Here is a 12,553-nt window from a genome sequence, read left to right as displayed (position 1 = left end):
CTAATGGTGGCTAATGATATTTTAGACCTAGTCACCATGTGTGATGCTGTACCTGTGGGAGAAAAAGTTCAGATGTCCAGATGGTTTAGGTAGAGCGTTTTTCTCTCCCGAGTAGCACCTGCTCGTCTTAGGCAGAGGTGCACTCCGAGTGGTGGTGGCTTTTCAGGCCTTGGCAGCGGGAGCAGGGCAGGCCGGGGCTGGGCATGGGAAGCTGGGATCTTTGTGTGGGAGCTGAGGTTACTGCCAGTGTGAATGCCCAGGGCCTCCTGTCTTTGTCCTTTTTGACATGTTACATTTTGTCCTTTGTGCTGAGGGAAAAAAATGAATGTGTTCAACAATCCTTTTCACTTCCGGAGTGCCTTCTGGTCTTTCTGGCTTAAAGTGCACGTCCTCTTTTAAGTTTTCTAGAGATTGTAACTTTTATGTATAATAGCAGATAAATAGAAGATAAAGGCTTCCTAAGTGATAAGTATAAATCATTTTAACTAAGAGGTGACAGAAGGATTTACCTGCGTTCCAGTGGGAAATTAAGATTTACTGTTGACTTTTTAGGCCATTTTATCAGAGGATGCATCTGGGGATGGTAAGGGAAGTTTTGAGGGTGAACAGAAAGGTACCCTGGTGAGATTTTTTTTTTTAAAGGTTGGCACCTGAGCTAACATCTGTTGCCAATCTTCCTTTTTTTTTCCTTCTTCTCCCCAAAGCCCACGAGTACATAGTTGTATATTCTAGCTGTGAGTGCCTCTGGTTGTGCTGTGTGGGACACTGCCTCAGCATGGCCTGATGAGCAGTGCTAGGTCTGTGCCCAGGATCCGAACTGGAGAAACCCTGGGCTGCCAAAACGGAGCGCAAGAACTCAACCACTTGGCCACGGGGCCCACGCCTGCGTTGATTTTTGCATGCTAACCAACCTTGTGTTCCTGGGATAAACCCCACCTGGTCATGATTGATTACCCTTTTTATATATTGTTGGTTTGGGGTTGCTAATATTTTGTCAAGGATTTTTGCCTCCACGTTTATGATGAATATTGATCTGTAATTTTTATTTTGTAAAATCTTGATAGGTTTTGTTATCAAGATTATGCTGGTCTCATAAGATGAGTTTGGATGGATTCTCTCCTATTCTATTTTCTAAATTTGCTTATGATTGCTATCATTTCTTCCCTAAATATTTGATAGAAATCGCCAGTGAAACCTTTTTTCTGTGTGGGAATGTTTTAGATAATGAATTAAGTTTCATTAATAGATATTGTATTATTCTATTTGTATTTTCTGTTTTATCCACTGTTACATTTTGATAAGTGGTATTTTGAAGGAATTTGTCTATTTCATTAAATTGTCAAATTTGTTCACATAATGTTGTTCATATACTTTACTCCTTTTTATGCCTATAGGATCTGTAGTGATAGTCCCTTGTTTGATTCCTGATAGTGATATTTGTATCCTCTTTTTCTTGATTGATGAGGCTAAACTTTATCAATTTTGTTGATCTTTTCAAAGAACAAAATTTTTGCTTTGTTAATCTCTCTGTTTTCTAATTTACTGATTTCTGCTCTTTTCTATGTTTTATTTACTTTGAGTTTCCTTTGCTCTTCTTTTTTTAATTTTTATTTTTTTAATTTTATTTTTTTTAAAGATTTTATTTTTCCTTTTTGCTCCCCAAAGCTCCCTGGTACATAGTTGTATATTTTTAGTTGTGGGTCTTTCTAGTTGTGGTATGTGGGACGCCGCCTCAGCATGGCTTGATGAGCAGTGCCATGTCTGCGCCCAGGATCTGAACCGGGAAGATCCTAGACCGCCGAAGTGGAGCGCGAGAACTTAACCACTTGGCCACGGGGCCGGCCCCTCCTTTGCTCTTCTTTTTCTAGCTGTTTCTGGTAAAACATTAGGTCATTGATTTTACTTTCTTCGTTAATATTTGCATTTAAATTATAAGTTCTTATGTTAAACAGTGCATCCCCCAAGTTTTGAAATGTTGCATTTTCATTATCATCTGGTTAAAAAGGTTTTTACTTTTGCTTGTGATTTATTCTTTGATCCAGAAAAGTCTGTTGTTTAATTCATATATTTAAGATTTTTCTAGATTTCTTGTTTTTATTGATTTCTAGTTAAATTCCATTCTGGTCAGAGAAGATACTGTGTGATTTCAGTTGTTTTACATTTATTGTGATTTATTTTATCATCTAGCGTATGGCTCTATCTTGTGAATGTATCACATGCCCTTGAAATGAATGTGTAGAGTAATGATTTTTTTTTGTCTAGTTGTTCTATCAGTTGCTGAAAGAGGGGTATAAAATTTTTCAACTAATTTTGTCAGCTTTACATTTGGCCTTTGACTCTCTTATTTAAGTATATACATTGTGATTGTTACGTCTTCTTGGTGAATTTTTTGTCATTATGAAATGTCCTTCTTTATCTCAGGTAATACTCTGTCCTGAATCTGTGTGATTTAATGGTGATAAAGGCACTCTTGCCTTCTTATCCTTAGGGTTTGCATGGCATATTGTTTTCCGTCCAATTCCTCTCCATCTGTATGTTTAAAAAGCATCTTTTGTAGACAGCATATGGTCTGGACTTGCTTTTCTAAATTTTTTTTGAGAATTCTCTGCCTTTTTATTGAAGTGTATAGTCCATAAACATTTCATATAATTGTTGATATGGTTGGGTCTACCATTTTATTATTTATTTTATTTTGTCTCTTCTATTTATGTTTGTTTGTTTCTTCTTCCTTTTTTTACCTTCTTTTATATTAATTGGATATATTTCAGAATTACATTTTAATTTTCCTTTTGACTTTTTTAGCGATACTTTTTTGCGTTATTTTTTGGTAGAGGTTCTAGTGATTTCAGTATAGAAACTTAAGTTTTCACAGTCTATTTAGAATTCATATTATGCCACTTCATATAAAATATACAAAACTTGCAACCAAATAGATCCGTTTACCCCCTCTTGTCCTTTATAGTATAGGGTATCCTACGTCTACGTATATTATGAATCCCTTAATACACTGATAGGATTTTTGCTTTATAATGTCATATGTATTAAAGAACTTGAGGGGAAAATTTTTTTATGTTTACCAAGATATTTACCATTTCCAATGCTCTTCATTTCTTTCTGAAGATATGAGTTTTATAATTGGTAACATTTTTTTCACATTTCTTGCAGTCCAAGTCTGCTGACAACAAATTCTCTTAGTTTTCTTTCATCTAAAAATGTCTTTATTTTGCCTTCTTTTTTGAAGGATATTATCACTGGGTATATAATTCTGAGTTGATTGATTTTTTTTCTGTATGAATAAAATATAAACCAGGACAAAAGACAAATGACAGACTAGAAAGACATCTACTATATGTGTGTGTGTATATATATATATATATATATGTATATGTCTTTACACACACATACATATCTGTGTGTGTGTGTATGACAAATGAAAAGAAGAGAACACTTAGTGGGATGGGAACATGGATAAATGTGAACAAGCAGTTCACAGGAGAAATGGTATACATATACAATGTTGTTCCACCTTACTACTAATCAAAAACATCTAAATATAAGCAGCCATGACTTAAAATATTGATAATATCCATTGTTGGTAAAGTTTTGGTGAAGCAGGGATTTCTATCAATTGTTAGTTCAAATATGATGAACCATTTTGTGGGTCAGTTTGGAAATGTATATCAAAATTGGCAGCATCTACATGTGATTTGCTCTGGCACTTCCTCTTTTAGAACTTTATCCCAAGGAGATAATCTGGCAAAGATATAAAGATACATGCGTGAAGACAGTCATCTCTTTGTTTAGAATAGCAAAAGATAGTGTACATTTTAAGTTGTTCCCAGTAAGAGAATAGTTAAATATATTATAGCACGTCCATAAAGTGAAATATCACTCAGCCTTCAACAGTGTAATAACCTAGCTCTGTAGTTTACAATGTAGAAAGATATTCCTAACATTTTATTAAATGGAAAAAACAATAGAAAACATTGTACTGTTATTTCAGAATATACTGTGTATATTTTTACAGTAAGTATTAAATCAGAAAAGGAAGGGAGGGAAGGAGGGTAGGAGAGCGGAACAGAGGGAGGCATGGCAAAAATTATCCCAAACTTAAATAGAAATCAGAACTGTTTGGGTCCTGTTGTAGGCATCTTCCTTTGAATATATCTGGACCTAAAAGTCACTGATTTGTGGGAATACATTGCATTTCTGCTGACAACCAGAGCAGGAGATGCCATAGCATTTTCGAAGAACCCACTTCTCCTTTATGATCAAATAAACATTGCTAATGTTTTGTTCAGGAGGAACATACAGCTTAAGGGGTTAGACAAAAAAGGTTGTGGCGTCATCTTTAAGCAAGTCAGCGGAGTCCTAGTTATCTACTTGGCAATATGCTCTTTCTCACTTTAATAAATTTGCTGGAAGCAACTTCGTTACCCCTGGAAAATAGTGAACAGTCGGGGTCGGTGAAGAGGTAAAACTACCTTGAGACAACAACTTTTTTCATTTCAATAAGCAAAAATTTTATACCTATATGTGTATTTCTGAGGCCTTAGAAAAAGAGCTGGTTTCAGTAATTTGGTAAATCTCTTTGTCTTAAATAGAATCAAATTTTACATTTTGTTTTTTGGGGAAACAAGCTCATTTCCTCAAAACAACATGGTTTGCTCTAGGCGTCAGAAGACAAGGTCTGTAAAGGGCCAGATAGTAAATATTTTTGGCTTTGTGGGCCAAAAATCTTTGGCTCTCTGTACTATGCAACTCTGTCATTTAACACAAAAGCAGCCATTGACAATTCACAGACAAACGGATGTTTGTTTGTTCCGATAAAACTTTATGAATAAAAACAAGAGGTAGGTTGTAGTTTGCTGACCATACTGTAGAGTAAAAACCATTGTTACGATTTTGGACGAATTTTGGGTTTGATGCCTTAATCCCAAAGGTGACAAGTAGGTTATGTTTATTTCAAATTTCTTGATTGGTTGGTTTGTGTTTTCCTTAAAACAAAAGATTTGCTGGAGAAGGTTGAAGGCAGCTCTACAAATCGTGACAACCTAATTAAAATCCATTGAGGAGCGTGGATTTTGAGGAATAGAGATTAGTAGAAGCAAAACAATTACAAAGAAACAAAAAGTGATTTGTAGGAACCTAGAGGTAAATTTGTTAGAATAGCAGAGGCTTCAGAATATTGGAACAGGCGTTGAGAGGAGGTTATATAATAATATCAAGTTGGAATATTAAGAGACTTGAGATGATTTAGGTATTATCTTGTCTGACTTCAGGGAAATGGAGGAAGTGTCTTCTCCATGATTCCTTTATTAAGAAGAATATATGTGATTATGGTCCTTTATTTCTGGTTTAGATAATATAATTGATCAGCTTCTTAAGTAATCTCATTAGTCATCTGGATTTTGCATACACATTCTAACCTACCTCCCCAAAACCTTCTTCTTGCTTTCCATAATACAGAGCTCTCTCAGAAGCTGAAGTTCTATAAAAAATTCGATTGTATCTGTCAGAACCCTGATTTTTCTTGGACTCATACTTTTAAAAATAATAGCTTTCTTCTGGAACACCAGGTCATCTTCCTTTTGAAACTAGTCCACAGGAGAAAGCAGAGCTTGGTGGTAGGCAGTGGTGGGATAGGAGCGCTGATAGAATTGCTCCCCCAGCTGTGCTTTGTTTGCCCTCTGTTGCCTCTCTTGGAAAGCACTGCCAGAGGCTGTGTACTGGTAACTCCATCTGTAAAGAGAACATCTTCATGTTTTGGGGGGTGGGAGTAGGGGGCAGTTTGCCTTGTGTATCTCTCGTAAGCCCGGCCTCCCTTATGTGCCCTCCCTAATACAGAATACCTAGGCAGGACATTAATGTAGAAAGCTTTAATTGAAGTGGCCTTACAATTCTGCCTTTGCAGATCCTTTACGTCCTATGTATACAAGTTGTTTTTGCTTTTGCAATTAGTCTAGCTTTGGAAGTGTAGGAATCAAGTTGCAGAAATCAAGAAATATGCTTTGTGTTGCTGTTCCTTAGTATCTACATGTTGAAACTTGAGGTAAAGTTATAAAAATTCAGAAGAACTTTCTGAACATACTTGACCAATTTTGAGAGAATTCTCCCTTTATCTGAAGGAAAATAGCAAAGTTTGGAATTTTAGTCTTTCAGGCTTAGTTGTTATTCTCTGCTATTAGCTGAGTGTATATTACAATATCTATTTCCCTGGTTGTAGGTAGTGTTAGCTGGTAGTAGACATCAGTTTTTGCCTTTTGTGTGTGTAATTTTCCAGGAAAACTCAGTGGTCGCAGTTAGACCAACAAGGTCTTTGTCCAAATTTGTGATAGAAAACTCTCTGTGAGAGTCTACACATTCCAGCCACGGTCTGGACTGACAATTTCTGTTCGCTTCTGAATCACCCTCTAATGCATATTTCCCTTACAGCTTCTTCCAAGGGCTGTAGAATTTCTCCATTATGTGAATCTCCAAAAAATGAAATCCTGTGGATAAAGCCTCAATTTGAGTCTTGATAATTAATTTTTAGTTCCAGTCATTTGTATTACAGAAAACAAAAGAAAATCATCAATTATTTTGCTACATAGCTATTTAAATATCACCTTTGCTTTCTCTTTTGAAAACACGTCTTGAGTTTTAATTTTTTTCTTTTCTGACAGCCTCTAAGGGATGGGCCATTATCAGAGCTCAAGACTGATAACATGAGGATGTAATTACTTCGCGGCTGAGGATATAATTATTTAGCTGTTGTTTTTTTCCCATTTGGGTGGAAAAAAGAAGTGAAAAGTATTGTTTATGAGCCACATAAAAATCTTGTGGGATTTTTTCCCCCTAGAGAAAGCAAGAAATCAAGCTAACGTTTCAGATATTTTACTTTGTTCAACCTGGGATAATATACACATTGTGTAGTCGACATTTTTTTACCATCATATATTTTTACCTGGCTTCTTTTAGGATGTGGTAAGAGGTTTTAAAAGGAGTTTCCGTTGGTACCTGAGGAGAGAAACACTCATCTTTATCCAGCTATTCCCTGTGTTTTATCTCTAGTGGCTTAATTTCCCAGCATCAGTGTTCACTTTTGACATTTAAAAATTAAATTTGGTCTGATAAAGGACATTTTTCAGTATAGATTAGAGATAAATTATTATAAATTATCTTGGAGTCAGGTTTTAAACAGTTTATTCCCAACTTCTCTTTGTTTGGAGTCATTTAAAATTTATTTTAAAGAAAAATGTTGGCTTCTTTGTGATAATACAAATGTTTTCTCTCCACATTTTATAAAAAGTATAATACAATTTTTGGCATTATTTTCACCGTACTCCCTACTTTTTTTCCACGTTGAAGTAATAAAGCCTCCTGATAAAATCTGCTTTTTAAGAGGCCTCTCAAAAAAAAAAAATGCTTTGGCCTTCTCAGGGCAGTCAGATAGATTATTAAAGGTTCAGTTGCCGTGGAAGAGGAGGAAGGAGAAGCTGCTTAGCACTGACTCGTCAGCATCATTCTCTCACTTCTGTATCTCTGACTCTGTCAGCTTTCCCTTGAACTTGAAATATTGACTGATTGAAAACAGATCAGGGGCCAGCCCCGTGGCCGAGTGCTAAGTTCCCGTGCTCTGTTTCAGTGGCCCAGGGTTTCACTGGTTTGGATCCTAGGTGCAGACATGGCACCACTCATCTAAGCCCTGCTGAGGCAGTGTTCCACATAGCAGAGCCAGAAGGACCTACAACTATAATACAACTATGTACTTGGGGGCTTTAGAGGGAAGAAGAGGAAGAAAAAAAAGGAGATTGGCGACAGATGTTAGCTCAGGTGCCAATCGTCAAAAAAAAAAAGAAAAATATATACATATTTTAAAAAAAGAAAAAGAAAACTGGGATCAGTGATGACATGGGGAAATTTGAGTGTCAAATCAGGACCACCTTAGTTATGATTTTCTTCCCCTGACTTAAAGATATCAGTTCAATTCCAGAAACTTGAAATATTTAGATATAAACAAGCTTCACCTACTGTTCAAATGATTCCTACCCCACCCATTTCTGTCCCTCTAAGAAATGCAACAAAACCTCAACTAGTAATTTTTACCTATTAGCAGCACTTTTTAGTACTAGCAAATTTGCTCAAAGGAGAAAATTTTATAAGAGGTTTTTTTGTTTACTTTGCTACTATTTATATGTGACTGTACGTGAGATAGAATTCTTTAGTAAATGTTGAAAGTTGATAATAAACTAAATATATCAATGAGGCTTAATGGTGTTGGCTTTCAAGTATCCATTGCTTGTGTACTGTCCTTCCAAACATTAGGTTTCAGAGTAAACATGTTTAGAGATAAGTTAGGCAGGCTACTATAGACGTAGAGATTTTTTATTAGTTGTCTAGGTAGATTTCTTATTCTGTTTTCATTTTAAAGCAAAAGATGGCATAGTGATGTGGAAAATACAAAACCTTGCAAGACTCTTAGCTCCTTATCCTAATACTGAAGCAGAGCCTTTTTTTTTCAAGTTTATAATTCCAATTACTGAAATAAGAATGATTATGCTTATGAGTTTTCCTTCCTCCTAGATTCGTCCTCTGGATGTCTAACAGCCTCGACTCAGCAAGGTGCCGTAGATGTTTATGTCAGCCAACTGGGAAAAGTGGATTTGAAAGCCCACAAAGGTTAGCTGAGCGGAATGTCTTATTCTGACATGGTGTAGGGAAGACTTTGTGTCACAGTCAGAAAACAGATGGTCAAATTATCTTACCCATACTGACATAGTGACTTCAAGAAAATTTCTTCTCATAGAAGCTGATTTAAAGACTAAAACACTAGTCTTCTAGACCAATGATCTTTGAAACTTTTGGGACAGGTGGCCATGAAGACTGTTTTTCCCTTTGCAGTGCAAACAAAAATATTGTGATGTACTGACTGTCTGTTATTGTGGAATTTTTTAGTGTTAGTATTTGGGTTTTTCAGTTTATTTTTATGTCTGAAATAGAATATTCTTTGGAGGAAACATGTTCCCATACGTTCTTTTGGAAACATTCCTACCAGCCTGTAACAGGACCTTCTCTAGAGTAATACTTTCAAAGTGTGATCCTGAAATAAAGGTATCACCAGGAGGGTCCTCTGAAGTGATTGTTGACTTAGTCTGTTCAAGTGTCCAAGACTTATGATGTGTCTCTTTTCTTTTCTTTCTTTCTTTCTTTTTTTTTTTTTGAGGAAGATTAGCCCTGAGCTAACATCTGCTGCCAATCCTCCTCTTTTCGCTGAGGAAGACTGGCCCTGAGCTAACATCCGTGCCCACCTTCCTCTACTTTATACGTGGGACCCCTACCACAGCGTGGCATGCCAAGCGGTGCCATGTCCACACCCGGGATCCAAACCGGCAAACCCCGGGCCACCAAAGCGGAACGTGTGCACTTAACCACTGCGCCACCGGGCCGGCCCCTGGTGTGTCTCTTTCTATAATCTTATTTCTAGTACAAATAACTTATTCAAAGAGTCCAAGTCTTTCATTAAAAATGATACACTTTTTAGTGATCTGAAGACTGAATGTGAGTCTCTGTGTGTGCATGTGCGCGCATACATGCACACATGCACGATGGCCAGTGGCTTGGGTGAGACATGGAAAGTTAAGAACCGTATCGCTGTATAAAAAATTTTTAAACAAAGTCTAGAAGCCCTTGTGCATTGGCCAGAATAGGGCTATGTGTTTAACAAGGAAAATACTTCCTTACAGAAACCAGTCGTTCCTGCTGTTAGTAATTTCTTCGTCATGTTGGTTCAATACCTTTTTGTCCAATGAGGCCCCTTTGTCAGTGTCAAAATAAAACTACAGAACACAGAGGTCTGAAACTGAAGTTACTACTACACAGGTGTGATTTGATTTTTCAAGCTCGCTTTTTTCCCCTTTAAAATAGGATAATATGTTTTCACTGAATTTCTAAGAGCTTCGATAATACTATCCAGAGTATTCTGTAAATGCCATAAAAGTCATATAATTGCATTTTCTTATTACAAAGACCCAAGGAGAAAAAAACGTAAACCATTACATATTTAATGTAACTAATAACAGAGCAAAAATGAAGTTTTGAATAAACAGCTCTTACATGAAAGTTATTACCTGGTTTGTATGGATGGGCAAAAAAGTAAAACAAACAAAACACATTGTCAATCTTTATCTACTTAAAATATTTTTGAGTATTATTTAGAATGTTGTTCCAGTAACCTATGGAAATAGTATACAATGTTGCAAAATTTGATTAGGATTACAACTTTGTGTTTTTCTTCTACTGGGGCCATGTTTCTGGTGAAGCTTAAAGATAAGCAGAAACAGAGATTTCTATCTTATTTCAGGTCTCTTAATTCTCGCTACATTTGGGAACAGTAACTTTTTAGAGTAATGGAAAGTTATTTAGGCTTCCATTGCTTACTGGTTAGTAAAGACATCTGGAATCCATTCCAGTCTACACTGTCTTGCTGTGGGGTTCAAGAGCCAGCCGCTTGAAGTCTCTTAGGTCTTCTCCGTTTTGCCAAGTGAAAACGAATGTTAGAATACTTGTTTTCATTTTTCCCATGAAAGTTAACATGCTGACCTTATAGTTCATTCAGAAAGGCTATATTTAAGCTTGAGAGTCAGACCTGCATATAAGTACTGATTTTTCCACTGAAAATTTGTCCTTGATAAAACCACTAGCCTTAATATAGTAGGTCTCAATAAATGGTACTATATTAGTTCACTTTTTAATTTAAAAAAAAATGGTGTTGCTGTCAATAACCATGAAGCAGTTTATGAAGTGAAAAGAGATTGCAGATATAACAAGAGCTCTTTTTTCTAAAAAAGGTAGTGTTGAAGATGGGACATTTGGGGAAGTTTTCAAGTCACGAGAATTCTTCCTTCACAAACAGTACTGGAGTTTTGGTACTGATTGTTTCTGGTTTTTTAAGGGTATGAGAGAGATTGGGATAGAACTATTTGCATTGCTTAACGCTTTTAAAGCTCTCACAGATTTAAAGTCTCTTTATTTATTTAAGAAGAGAAAAAAGTGTTTGTAAAATTATCACATTTGATATATTTAGAAATATAAAGTCCAAGGAAAAAGTTTTTTAAGTCTGTTATTTTCTACTTTTTAAAGTATGTTTGGTAGAAAAACATGTATCTTGTATTCATCCTGCAGTTGTCCAGGGTTGTTTTGGTGTTGTTTTTCCTAAAGCCCTCGTGTCTGTTGTTATGGGAACCTCCTGTCAGTACTTCACATTTAAACCCTGAAAGCAATTTGGTTTTTAAATGAAATAAATTAGTTGAAGTGATGTGCTTTGTTCCCCCGTTTTAAGGAATAAATATGAGTTCATCAGTCTTACCCCAAACTTCCCGCTCCAGTTAGGAAGGCTGAGAAGGTATGAAATGACTTAGGGAAACTTAAGCTGATGTTAGCCAAACCAGAAGGCAAACAATGACCCATAAATAATGCATTCTAAAAGGAGTCTTTACAACACTAACAGTGAATGTCATCCTGACCTTCTTTGTCCACAGAGATGGGTGAATGGTTTATGGCAGGGCCTCTTACTTACTTCATTTGATATATGAGAAACAAAAAGAAAAACTTCTGAAATAGGAGTGTGCTGGTGAGTTCACACTGCAGCCCACGCCATTGTTTTCAAAAATGGTTCCTTTCCTCCTTTAGAAGCTTGAATTACCGCATGATTGTAGTGGAAATAAAGTTGAATGTCTTGCCTCAGTTACCCAAGAGACTGTAATCCACTGAAAAGAAACATTCGTCAGTTGAAATTAAAATACTCCTTTTTTATTGTTGTTATCCCCACCCCCAACCCCCCACCACACACCCCCTGTACAAGGTACGGCTGAAAACACGAGCACTCAGGGTCTAGTTAGTGAGGTCGCAAGTCCTGCAACAGGATGAGGTAGCAGTGTGTGAAACACCACAGTGGTTAAGACAGGGCTTTGTCTCGTGGAACTGGATCTAGATTCCAACTCTGGCTCCAGGGGAGCTTGAGCAAGTTCTCATCTGTGAAGTCAGGATCATACAGTCAATATGGGTATCTTAAAAGATAATGTAATTAAGATGTCTCGCCCTTAGTAACTCCTCGATCAATGGTAAATTCTGTCTACAAGCTACATGTGTAGTAAACTACTCACTTTTCTGGTATAGATGAGCAGACTAAGACTATTAGGAAAAGAAGAAATGGTTCATAATGTCCCAATGACCCATCCTCTTGACAGAAGTTACTGTGATGCCTTGGGAGTAAGAAAGCCTTGACCCCCTGGGAGCGAGGAGGAGGCACCGCGACAGAATGTGCTGACGAGGAAAGACAGTTTAGCGGGAGCCGTGCTGTCCCTCAGTCGTTTGCATAATGGGCTCTGGTACTTTTGATTTCTTTGCATTAATAAGCTCTCCTTTAAATTTATTTCAGGCTCTATTGTTGTAAAGGTCGCATCTTCTCTTCAAGCTCATTTACAGTTATCAGGGAAGGAGGTTGATGTGAACTCAGAAGTCCATGTTCAAGAAATGGCTGAAGCTCGTAAAGAGAATGGTGTGATAATTACTG

The 12,553-nt window shown here is 36.7% G+C and overlaps 1 protein-coding gene across 1 annotated transcript in view; it reads left to right on the top strand.

The window, feature by feature from the left end:
* The window catches only part of FAM185A (family with sequence similarity 185 member A), a 50,910-nt gene that overhangs the window by 25,765 nt on the left and 12,592 nt on the right, over positions 1–12,553 (top strand). Inside the window, exons 6-7 of the mRNA XM_044769428.2 lie at positions 8,566–8,661; positions 12,419–12,553. Coding sequence (XP_044625363.1) covers positions 8,566–8,661; positions 12,419–12,553 — 231 coding nt within the window. The remainder of the gene's footprint in view (positions 1–8,565; positions 8,662–12,418) is intronic.

This window comes from Equus asinus, chromosome 1 (genome assembly GCF_041296235.1).
Source record: "Equus asinus isolate D_3611 breed Donkey chromosome 1, EquAss-T2T_v2, whole genome shotgun sequence".
NCBI lineage: Eukaryota > Metazoa > Chordata > Mammalia > Perissodactyla > Equidae > Equus > Equus asinus.
This window is presented reverse-complemented; position numbering and strand designations above follow the sequence as displayed.